The sequence below is a fragment of the Ammospiza nelsoni genome, chromosome 14 (genome assembly GCF_027579445.1).
Source record: "Ammospiza nelsoni isolate bAmmNel1 chromosome 14, bAmmNel1.pri, whole genome shotgun sequence".
NCBI lineage: Eukaryota > Metazoa > Chordata > Aves > Passeriformes > Passerellidae > Ammospiza > Ammospiza nelsoni.
Window position 1 is genome coordinate 17,479,968 of NC_080646.1, and position 12,728 is coordinate 17,492,695.

Here is a 12,728-nt window from a genome sequence, read left to right on the forward strand (position 1 = left end):
TCAGGAGAGAAAAATAAGCTAGTGCTCAGTTTTAAAATGGAAATTTGATGGAATGTATATCTGGAAGGCAAATTTTGTTGAAATATTGGAGAATTCATTGGTGGAGAATATTGGAGAATTCATTGGTGGAGAAACTTTGTAAGCTAATTGTGGCTAAATCATGCAGCTGCTCTTATCTCAGCAGCTCCTCTGAGCTCTGTCATTTCTCTTCCTTACAGCTCCATCCATGGTTACCTGTCTCTGTTTTCCTATTTCTTCCTATTTTGGAAGGTTTCTATTCTCCAAGGGGAGTATTAAAGGTCAGGTGGCAAGATGCTCATGCTAATTACTCTGTTCTAGCTGGGATTTTCAGCTGCTTGCTCCAGTGAGGATTACCATCTTCTGTAGAAAATCCTGGAAATTTCAGGGGGTTATTTGCTGCAGAGTCTGGGAATTCTTTCCATAGCCACCAACGTGGCTGAATTTTTGGGTAATGTCCTTTTTGCAGTCTGGTTGCAAAGCTGTTTGCTGGTTGTCAGCACATTCCCAGCAACCCCCTCACACCCGTGACAAGTGCTCACATTTTGATCTTGGTTACAAGGGTGAAGAGAGCAGGCTGCTGTGGATTTATTTCCCCCTGGGAGCTGCAGTTAATATTGCTTTCCAAGCACTTCCTGGGAGCAGCTTTTCCATCCTGCTGTGGATCAGCTCCCATGGCAGGCTGCTCACTGGGGATCTGGTCAGTGTCTCTGTGCTCCCACTGATGGACTTTGAGCAGTTCTGCCTCAAAACCCACTGCAGCCCTTCCTTCCCTCCTGACAGCAGCTCTGGGGCTCTCCCTGCCTGTCCCCCTGCCCAGATCCCACACCCAGGCATGGATCTGCCTTCCCATTGCTCCTTGGCAGTGGAGCCTTTATCCAGCCTACCCTAAAGGATATCTAACCATGTCTAAAGAGACCCAGATATCCTTTATCCTTAACCAAAGGACATGGCTCCTTTATCCAGCCTGGTGCCCTCTGGGCCTTCAGTCAGCCTGGGCTCTATGTTGCAGTGCCCACTCTGCAGCTCCTCTAAGGAACAGAGAGCAGGAGCAAAGCCCAGGCTGAATTTCAATGAGTGCAGTGTGACAGCACACCTGGGTAATGAATAGTGCCAAGGGTGAGCCAGGATTTGTGTATTTATCACGATTATTTCTTCATTATCTCTGAGCTATCAGGGAGCTGCAGAGTGCAGCCTCTCCCACCAAAACTCCAAGGCAGAATTTCCCTGCTTTGTAGTGTTGAATATTTCATGACTTTCAAATGCCAATTATGAGTTACCTGCTGCCTGCTAGGAACAATAGGCAGCTTTGAAAGAACTTGCTCCATTCTTCCAAGCCCTGCCACGTGTTTAGTGACTCCTTCTTTACCTGAGAATCCAGAGGCTCAAGGGCAATGATGGGAACTCTCAGCCAAGCCAAGGTGGGCCTAAAAGACCAGCTTGCACTGCTGTTTCTGTACCCTGAGCCACAGGATATCAGTTCTTATGGCTCTCAGTCTGTTCTTCTGTAGTCCTGAGCTCATTTGGGATGGGATTTTTCACATTTGCAGTGTAGCACTGGATTTTTATCAAAATATCATATATATGTATATATTTATATACACATATATAAATACGAGCTGGCAAAATTCCTTAAGATACAAATGAATCATTGGCTGCTTAACCTGCATTCTCCCCACTCAATCCATTCCCTTTGTATCTATGCCAAGTCCCTTGGAACAGTATTGACAAATATTGTTAAAAATGAAATAATTTCCCTCAAAACGAGTTCTGCCTTTTCATGACAGGTGACTTCTCCATCCCCCCTTTGAATGTACTGTGCAGGCAGTGATACTCAAGACAGTGAAATATTCTAAGAATCTGCTTCTAAAGGTGCATTTGCTGCCCTGGAAAGTGCTGCCACAATGCTGGCAATAAATTCCATCTCTGATAGTGGTTTCATACCATTAGACAAGGATAATTCCCATCCTCTACACTTAGTTCTTGGAAGGCTCTCAAGTAAAATACCATTACTTTGAAGTTCTCTCAACACAAAATTGTCATTACATTTTAAAGAGTCGAGAAATTGCTCTGAGTTTGGCTACCTGGCACTGCTGGAGCCAAGTCTTTAGAAGTTTTCAGAAACCCACACTTGGAGACGGAGCTGCACAAGGAGGCACCTTCTGGATTTAGCGCTTTGGATGATTCCATGAACTCACAGAGCTTCCTTAGATTTGTCTTTATTACAGAGAGGTGTAAAGGTAGCTGTGGTCTGTAGGTGAGGAATTCCAGCTGTGATGTCCAGACTGGCCAGTGGGGGCTGGGCAGTGCCAGGCTCTGTGGGCACAGGGATCTCTCCGTCCCTCTGGAATGGTGCAGTGTGTGCCCACAGCCCAGCTCAGCCTCTGCTCCCCATCACTTCTGTCCTTCTGCACAGGGCATGGAGCAGAGCTCTGCTGCTGGCTGCCCTGTGGTGTTCTCCTCCTGCCTCAGGGCTGGGACAGAACCTGGCCCCATCACCAAACGAGGTAGAAGCTGATCCTGTCACCAAACCAGGCACAGCCTGATCCAATCACCAAACCAGGCACAGAACCTGACCCTGTCACCAAACTAGGCAGAAGCTGATCCTGTCACCAAATCGTGCAGAAGCTGACCCTGTCACCAAACCAGGCACAGCCTGATCCTGTCACCAAACCAGGCACAGCCTGACCCTGTCACCAAACCAGGCACAGCCTGATCCCTGTCACCAAACCAGGCACAGCCTGATCCTGTCACCAAACCAGGCACAGCCTGACCCTGTCACCAAACCAGGCACAGCCTGATCCCTGTCACCAAACCAGGCACAGCCTGATCCTGTCACCAAACCAGGCACAGCCTGACCCCGTCACCAAACCAGGCACAGCCTGATCCTGTCACCAAACCAGGCACAGCCATGCCAGCCAGGCCAGGGGACAGTGGCATTTTCAGATGCCAGGCAGAGCCCCTCTGGCAGAGGGAGGACAAACAGCTTGGTTCCTTGGGCACGTCTTTTCTTGCTCTGTCATTCCCTGCAACACGAGGGACTACGCTTAAGAAGCTGCATCAGTTTCAGATGTTGGTGCACCTCATTAATCAAAACACATCCTTTTGGAAGGCAGTTGATTGCAGCTGAGGCACAGAAGTGCTTACACCTCAGCATCCCTAGTGCCTGCAGGAGGGAAGAAAAACAGGGAAAAGACCTTTAGTGCTCTCCCTGGCTTAGTTCACATTATCTAATCTACAGGAGCATTGGAAAAAGAAAATTTATTTCCCCATAAAAGCTCATTCTATTAGGAATTGTGATGAAAATAATAATATTAAATGATATTTGCACTGTGGAGTATTTGGAATGAGTCACAGGCAGTCTGGCTGTGCCAGGAGGTGGGAGTAGAAGAGGAGCAGGTAGCACACATGGGAGAGAGGATTCGGGAGAGGCAAACAAAGATGAGGAAGCATGTGCTGTGTGTGTGCTCGGTGGAGTCACTGCTGAGCAGCATTTCCTTACACTGGAGCTGCAGGAACAGCAGTCTGTGAGGGATAACTCACCACAGTCACCTCTGGCCAGTGGCTCCTGCAAGGGAAAAGGGGAATATTTGCTCCCAAAGCAGAAGCACAGAGGTGAGGTGGGGATTTCCTCCCTGCCTGCCGTGGGCATTCCTTGCTGTGCTCAGCCTCCCTGCCTGCGTGGGAGTTCACGTGGTTTCCTTCTCCTAGCAGGTAGGATTTGCAATGTCTGGAACAACAAACGTTTTAGAAAGCCTCAGATGCTGAATCTCTGCAAAAATACACACCAAAATCTCTCATATGGTCAAACAGATTCTTAATTTCACTCCAGTGGTTTCACAGGCTCAGCACTAAGAACTATTTGAACCACTTTATCAATCTAGAAGCTTTTTAAACAGAATAAGCAGCCATTCCCAAAGAAGCACAGGCAGGGCTGATTCCCACCTCTTTCCCTCCTTTTCCCCAGAAAAACCCTTTCCAATATCAAAAGATAGGGAAACGCCTAATTGTAGCCGTTTCCCCGCTGCTTTTGCCTCAGTTGCAGGAGGTGCCCTATAGGCAGCAGTGAGGGGAGCAGCGTTCCCAGGCAGAGCCGTGTCCCCGGGCAGCCTGGGCGGGCAGTGCTGACTCAGGAGCCCCCCGGGCTGTGGGGTTCCCCCGCCGCGGGAGAGCCCCCGCACCGCCAGCCCAGCCTCCCGCAGGCCGCCAGACGCAGCTGCCTTTTATTGATCGGGTTTTGGGTGACTTCTCCACATCCAGCCCCGCAGGAGAGCGATGGTACCGACAGCCAGGGATAAGGGTCCTTCCAAACCTCCGGCACGCTGCGGACGGGGATAAGGCAGCGCGTTCCCGGCAGGCAAACTTCTGCTAGGGAGCGCAGGCACTCCCGAGCCCCTGCTTTGCATGCAAGTGAGATTTTCAAGGTGAACCGCTGCTTTTCCTTTAGATTTGGGTTCGCCCCTTCCCACAAAACCCCCCGTGCCTTCACAAGCAAACCTGCCCCCAGCAGCCACACCTCCGGGCGGAGCAGGGAGCGCCCGCATCCGAGAGAAAAAGGAATATTCTCGCTCCTATTTATTTACTTTGTCATGTTTATGATGCTGCTGTTGATGAGCTGGCGGCAGCTCGGCGGCCGTGGCCGCTAAGGCGGGGCGGGCTCGGGGCCCGGCGCTGCCCGGTGCCCGCAGCGCTCGGGGCGCGGTGCCCGCGGCGGCGGTGGCGGAGCAGCCCCGCGGTTGCCGGGCGTTGCCCCTTTAAGAAGCCCGGGTGCTGTCTCAGGTAGGCAGAGCCTGTGCGCTGTAGTCGCTCCTATGGCAACCCAATAGAATGGGATCGCTTCATGAATATTCCCAGGAGCAGGGGCTGCATGAGGAATAAGTGATGACAGTGATGTAAGCAAGCGGTGGCCGCTGCAGGTTGCAGTTCATTGTGTTATTGGCCGGCAGGTTGAGGAGTTTGAGGCTTGAGCTTCGCTTTCCGGATGATGTCTGCCCGCCGGGAGCCACGGCACATTTGCATCTCGAAGCCAACATGGCAAGGCGGCTGCTGCCGCCGCTGTCGCCCTCCCTCGCCTTCCAGCCAGAAGTGTGTGGCTCTCCGCTAGACTACTTGCCCAGTGCTCAGCATCTGAGCAGACAGGGATTGCAGTAACACTCACCAAGGGGAGACAAGCAGCAAGTAGCCAAATCGGGACAACGGAGGAGAAGGGGGAGCTTTTTGCCTCCCCTCTTTTTGTTTTTTATCTTTTTTTCGTGGTTTTTTTTTTTTTTTTTTTTTTTTCCCTCTCATTCCCTTCCCTTCTGGATGCAGAGCCTGTGTTTTGATGCAGAGCCTGTGGATGCCACAGCCCGGTAAGGAGATGACACGCCAGTTCCTGGTCCCCCGTGCCCCGTGAGCCGGGGGCAGGGGCCTGGGGGCAGTGCCGGTTCCCCTCGCTGGGCAGAGCGGGGAGGTCTCTCCCTGTCCCCGAGCAGCAGCAGCAGCAGCAGCGGCCATGGACAAGCTGCCCCCCTCCATGCGCAAGAGGCTCTACAGCCTGCCCCAGCAGATCGGACCCAAGGCGTCGATCATGGACGAGGAGGATGACAGCGACAAGGACACCCGCAGGAAAAGCATCAGGCTCAAGCCACTGCCTTCGCCCTCTGCTGGGAGCACCCGGGCCCTCGGGGGGGACCCCGGCCGAGGGGGAGACCCCGGCCTGCTGGAGACGGAGGCCGGCGGCAAGGGCGCCAAGACCAGCACCAACGGGGACTGCCGCCGCTTCAAAGGGAGCCTGTCCTCGCTCACCAGCAGGCACCTCCACGACGCGGCCGAGGAGAAGCGGCTCATCGGCGGCGAGGGGGAGCCGGCCTCTCCCGGGGAGGACAAGAGCCCCCCCGGCAGCGGGGAGCTGGAGCAGGGGCTGCCTGGGCCCCTACCGCCCGCCTCCCCCCCGGAGCCCCAGCAGCCGCCCCCCCGGGCCTGCTCCTCGACCTCCATCAAAGTGGAGGGAGGTGGAGGGTGCGACCAGATCACCCCAGATGAGGAGCAGAGGCTCGGCCAGGCCGGTTTCATGCAGAGGCAGTTCGGGGCCATGCTCCAGCCGGGGGTCAACAAATTCTCCTTGAGGATGTTTGGCAGCCAGAAGGCCGTGGAGAGGGAGCAGGAAAGAGTTAAGTCTGCCGGGTTCTGGATCATCCATCCCTACAGCGACTTCAGGTACATCCCCCCTTTCCAACCCCCTCTTTCCCGGCCCACTCCAAAACAGCTGGGCAGCCCCTTCCCATGGCACCTCCTGCACAGGGCACCCACCCCAACAGAACTTTCCTGGGTCATTTCCCAGCCACAGGAGCTGAGGACACAGCCAAGATTTTCTCCACTCAAACAAGCTGCAGATTTCCTTTACATTTCACCTTTAGTGTCTCCACGCTATTAGTAATTTTAAATTGGTTTTGAACCAATTGTCTTTGGGTTTTTATGATGGAAAGGCTCTCTTTAAGTTCGTTGTAAATGGGAAAAACTGTTCCCACCTGATGCACAACTTTAGATCTCTGATCTTAACTAGTCCTGCATCTCCACGGATGCTCTGCCTGATTGATGCTTCCCATTTTCACACCTCTAAGTCCTCTCCCTGCTCCTTCCCAAGAGTTAGGCAGGGATGTTGCTACTGTTGCTGTTGTGTAGGTGTTTTACTGCAGCATGGCTTTTCAGGATTTGGGATGTGCAAGGGATGGCAGGTTCATTAACAAGATTCTTAACAGAGAGAGAGCCCCTTTTGCATCTGTGCATCCTCATTTGCAAAATGAGTTTGGATTGGGAATAGTTAACACTGATTTGCCAAAGTAATGCTTGCTCTCACTCCACACCATCATTTCCATGCAGGTTAATAAGGAAATGAACTTGGAAACCCTAGAGCCAGTTTTGGTAAAGTCCTGTATGGTCCTGCATAGAGGGGCTGTGTTTGGGTATTTCTGAGCAAAGTACTGTTTGCTGCACAGGTGAACTGTCCTCTGCAATATGCATGTAAAGCACTGCAATCAATAATTAATTACTGAGTGCAATCAATGCCTGAGGTTTATTGCCTCAACTTTAATTACAATGGGCTTACTTCTCACATTTAAAAGCACACAGGAGAAGAATATTATTCAAACATACCTTTGTCACACTGTATGATTTTATTGAATGTGTGCACTCTGCAAGGAACCATGCATGATTCCCACAAATACACTTAGTGAGATAATTGCAGGAAGGAGTTTCAGGGTGGATTTGGCCTCCCAAAGGCAGGAATGACAGAAACCTCCTGACACCACCTATAAGGGATTTAGCAAGCAGCCCACATGCTTAGCAGATTCAGCACTGGCACTGACCAGATTCCTTGATATTTGCTTGGATTAACAAATGTTATTAGAAGGCTCTGTGAGTTGGAAGACTGCACTGTCATTTAAATTCAGTGCATTCAAGTGTCCCAAGCACACAGCTGACTGAGCTTAGGAGGGTTTCCAGCAGCTACAGCATGATGCAGAGTCCTTGCAAGCACAGCCTTACCCAATCCCACACTGGAACCAGGAGAAAATTGCCTCCCAGTGAGACTGACCAAGAAAAAACTCCCAAACACTGAAATGTGAGAATGAGCAGCTTTCAAAAGAACAAAACCAGTTTGGTACTCTCAGCTGTATTTGCAGTATTTGCCATGAGTTGGAGTTTGACTGCTCTATTTTCTTGGGTTATTCTAGCAAGGCATGCCCTGTGCGTCACACCCGCAGGAAATTTGGGGTTTGGGCTCTGCGTTGGATCTGGAGTTAGCCAAAAGCAGTGTTCAGCTTCCATGCCCTTCTGTCTCTGTAGTGGGTTTATTCCCTTCCATATCTGTGCCTGTTTTCAGCACAGAACCACCCTGGCAAACTTCAGCAGCAGGAGATGAGGTAACCACCTTGCCCAAGGTGAGATGTACCCAAGAGTTTGGGATTTTAAGGTTCCTACAGAACCGGTGCTTATTCTGTAAGATGACGAGGTAACTGTTCCTTCCTCAGGCACTTGGCTGTGGGGCCTTGCCCAAAGGAATGGAGTCTGCTGGCAAGCCCAGGCTCCCCCAGCCAGATGATGGCACAGAGCTGCTGGCACTGAGCTGTTTGTGCGTGCACAGCTCTGTGGGTACGTGGGTGACTCCTGGTGTAAATAACAGCCCCTGCCCTGATGGGGCTGGGAAGGCACAGGGAGCTGCTGTCTGTGCTGTGGGCACATTCCAGGTGGGCTGGTTTCCTTGTGAGCTGGTGTAGCAGCCCAGCCCAGCCCAGCAGCACGGGCTGTGTCCCTGCTGTCCCCCTGGGCAGCGGGGTGAGTGTCTGGAGCCGTGTGCCAAGGCCAGGAGGAGCTGGATGCACCACTGCCTGCTCAGGGGGGGATATTTCCAGGGAGGCTTTGTTCACCCCTGTTTCTAGGTCACCTGCAGTATCTGTTTGGATAGGAATGCTGCTTAGAGCATGGGCTTCCATGGAAAGTGACCTGTGGACAATGGCTGAGTGAAGGGGAAGAGTGGGAGCCCTCCCACCTTCTGTTTGGGCTTTGTGTTCCCTCTTGCCCTCTGCTAAAGCATATCTCTTGGAAACAGCTCCTATGAATATGGCTAACATTTTTTGACCTCTGAAATGCAGCAGATTGCACCAAAGAGCAGATCTTATCAAAATATTTGCAAAGGCTGTATGTGTGCCCCAAAGGAGGGTGTTGTGTGCTCGGGGAATTCTGCAGTGCAATTGCTGCCGGCTGCGGATCCCGGAGCCTTGGCATCCTGGAGGCTCCATTATCCTGCCCTTGGCTGGCACCAAGGCTGTGCAGCAGCATTTGCTGGTCAAGTTTCAAGTGAGGAAAGGTTCAGACCCCGAGCTGGCTTTCTGTGCCTTTGGAGGAGCTGCTTTCCCTGTGTGAGCATCTCCAGGGCTCCAGCCCTCGTGACTGCCGGCTCCGGGCAGCTGGGGCTGGGAAGTTTGCATGGAACACTCCAGGCCGAGGCACTGCTGTGCAATGACATTGGTGCAGTTCCCCGACTCCACGGAGTCGCTGCTCCTTCTGCTTCCACAGGAGTTCCTGATTTGGAATAGAACAGAGGCTTTCATCATTGTCTCATTAAATTACCATTTTAGCATCTAACAGGGCTAATTCCAGTGGCAAATCTATGACCCTCCAAGAGTAAAACAAATTAATATAGATTCAGGCTCTGTTGATCTCTGCTTTTAGTCCATTGTGAGGGGAAAAGACATCAAATGACCTTTATAAAAATCAAGCTCAGTGCCCCTGAGTACTCTTGACTAATGCAGTGGGCTGGTTCTAGAAGCACTTAAAAGGTGTCTTAGCAATTTCTAATGAAAATTAAGACTCCTGGCTCCCATTCTGAGGTGCAGATGTGTGTGCTGGCAGCTGGAGTTCATTTGCATCTGTGGTTGATTGCACATCAGTGCAGAGCCACACCGTATTTCCTAGATCAAGATTTATCTGTGACTTTGAAAGCTCTTCCACTGCATAGCCAGAATTGTATTTTATTGCTTAGAGGAAGCATTGATCCAGTACAATTGGTTTAATAAAAAAATTCCAAACAAACAATGATCTGTCTAGTTCGTAGCTGACTGAAGCATATGGTTGGAGCTGCTGCCCAGAATTGCTTGCAAAAAAAGTGTAGCATGCTGCTTTTAGAAAGACCTGAGAACAGATACACTATCTGAGGGCCCAAAATAGTCCCAGCAGTGGATGTAAATAGAACTGCACATTATTCACTGCCCAGTAATCTATTAACTTCCTCACAGTGAAGAGAAGCTGCTGTCTCTCTGAAAACAATGGCAAACATTCTGCTCGATAGCAGACCCAACTACAGATTTTAGAATTCTTCTTTTCACTGCTCTCCATTACTTGGAATACTTGTGTGCAAACAGATCCTTTCTTTGGTTTGCTTCCTCTGCCAGCACTCCCTGGCTGCTGGGACCCTGGGGAGGTTTCTGTGGGAGCAAAAACCAGGTGCTCAGGTGGAAGGTATAAGGGGAAAGAACAAAATCACTGCTTCCTTTCGTGCTGCAGTGTCCCTCAGCCTCCCTTCTCGGGGGGGAATCAGTGGGATTTACTAATTATAGCCCTAAGAACTGAACCCTGTAGCACTGTGGGATGGAGCAGAAATGGAGGGATGTGTTTACCTTTGCCACTCTCCTGAGCAGACCTGATTTCCAGTGCCTCTCTGAGCACTGCTCTGTCTGTGCACACTGTTCTACTGGGTAGCTTTTCCCTGTGCTTTAGAAGGGTAAACAATTGGTGGAGAGTCCAGCAGTGCTGACTGACTTTGGCAGCCCCCTTGGGTGGGAGTTGCTCCCTGCTCTGAGGCAATAATTCCCTTTTGTCCATTTCCTGCCCAAAGTGCTGCTCCTTGTGCTGCCCTCCCTCCACTCCTGCCCACACCCAAACCCTGAGTCTGTGACTCTCCCTTTGCTCCAGGTGCCCAGCACGGAGCAGGATGTGCAGCACTTGGGAGTTGTGGCTCAGGGAGGGGCAGGGAGCAGTGGCTTTGGTGCAGGACCTGTGCCTGCCATTGGACTCCAACAGCAGTGCCAGCAGACCAGGTTTGGAGGGGGCAGCTGCCAGGCTTGGCTCCCTTCTCCTCCTCTTTGTGGTGATGGTGTGGCCCTGGGGTGGCAGGGGGACACTGCACATGGAGATTGGAGACAGATCCCTCTGCCTTTGCTGCAGAGAATTTCCCAGCCAACTCCCAGAGCACTTTGCTGGAGCAGAACAAGATCTGCAATCTTACAGAGGATAATCCAGATTCTGCTGAACACATGGATTGGTCTCTGTTGTCTTCAGTGGACTTGCAGGCAGGCTGCAGAAGAACCATGGCTCTGTGACTGTCATAGTTGAGACAGTCACAGTAAAAAGCAACATACTCCATTTTCAGAAGGCTTCAAACCTTATTTTATTATAGCATGCATCTTTTTATACATTCTTACAAAACCCATAAGTTTACACTTTACTCATTGGTTACAAAGTGCTTATTGGAATAGGCAGTTGCAGGTTTCTTTTATTTATCCTTCTTTCTTTCTTGGTTTCTATGTCAACGACCTTGGTAGGAAACTCAGGGGGAAACATGGATCCTCTTACCAAACTTCTCAGTGGCTCACAGAAGTCACTGTAAAACCTCTTCCACATGTGACTATGAGCTAAGGGAGTGAAACTCCTGCATCCATACATCCCATGCCCACAGGCAAGGCAGGCTTTGTGCCCCAGCTCACTGTCAGGAGGCAGAGGATAAATAATCCCACACCACACAGTCCATGAAGGAGTCCAGCTTTTTGTAGGAGATGTGTCCATATGCCTGAGCTGGAAAACAGAAAGGCCTCAGTAAAGGCAACACCTCAGTGGAACACCATGGTAAAATATTTTAGGACTAATATTATGTTTTTTTCATATGGAGAAAATGAGATAAAATAACATAAATAAATAGTAAAGCAAGCATTGAGATTTAACAAAGAATGGTTAAGATTTTTGCATAAATTTAAGCCAGGCCCTTCATACCAGTCTCTGCCAACAGATGAAGACATTATCTCTCCCAAAGAAGCTCCTCCCTCAGTACACTTAGGGATGGCTCCTCTGGGAAAAACAATTTAATGTTTTCTCCATCTCTTCTTGTAAGATAACATATCTTATTTATTATATCTTATTCAGATCCTGGTGTGAAGGAAAAAAAAGATTAATTTTCTCATGGCATTACAAAATATTGACAATGCTAACAATAAATGTTCAGTTCACTTCCTGACAGCAAGGAAATTGGAAATATCATCCCAGGTTATAGTGAGGTGGCACAGCCTGGTAGGGACTGAGGTAAAACCATCCCTGAGCTGGGTGTGGTGGAACTGAGGCCCAGTTGTGCAGAGCAGGAGCATCCCTGGGTCAGAGCTGTGCCCTGGGGCTCTGCAGGGCGTGAATGGGCCGTGCCTGGCACTCAGAAGGGCTGATGAGGAGTGTGTGAGGAGCCGTGGGTGCCTTCAGGGGACTGGGCACATTCTGCTTTGGACCATTTCTTAGGCTGGCTCTGTGAGCAGCCAGACTGGGAAATGGGCCCATCCCTCCCACCCTCTTCCCAAGCCTCTGCTACTTGTTGGTTTGTCTGTTGTTATAGCAAAAAATAATCACTGCTGTAAACAATGACATGGTGTTCTCTCCCATCCTCATCTCAGTGTTATTGCAGCTACAGTTTGGGATTGGGCTCCTTGCCTGACACTTCTGCAGGAGCTTTCTGCCACAGTGGGAGCCTCTGGGGCTCTGCTCACCTGCCCTGGCCATCACACCCCACCTGCAGTTCCTCCTCTCTTCCTCTGCAAACCAGGCTGGGCAAGAGATGGGCTCCTACAGAAAATCCCCTCCTTGCCTGCCCCAAGGCCACCCTCCCACCCTGGAGGAGGCAGGAATTCTCTGGGAAGCCCTGCTTTGATCATGTCCTGAGTGTAACAGCACAGCCAAGCTCCTGGCTGCTGTTCCTACCCTTAGCTTTTGACTTTGCAGTCTGATTGTTAATGCAGTGTTCTGTACAGTTCTCAGGGTTTTCAAAACAGCTCAGTCTCTCCCTTTGGCATATCTCTGGGTTCGTTAGCAGGTGTGGAGCTGTTCAAGGCACTGCCCTCTGCTCTGAATGAAGCAGTGCCTGTAGCAGGGAGCTACAGGAAAGGAAAGAGGCTGCACCACATTCCAGGGCCGCTCCAGGC

The 12,728-nt window shown here is 50.8% G+C and overlaps 1 protein-coding gene across 1 annotated transcript in view; it reads left to right on the forward strand.

Moving 5' to 3' along the window:
• The first annotated feature begins 5,512 nt into the window (after positions 1-5,512).
• The window catches only part of HCN4 (hyperpolarization activated cyclic nucleotide gated potassium channel 4), a 100,672-nt gene continuing 93,456 nt past the window's right edge, over positions 5,513-12,728 (forward strand). Inside the window, exon 1 of the mRNA XM_059482326.1 lies at positions 5,513-6,216. Coding sequence (XP_059338309.1) covers positions 5,513-6,216 — 704 coding nt within the window. The remainder of the gene's footprint in view (positions 6,217-12,728) is intronic.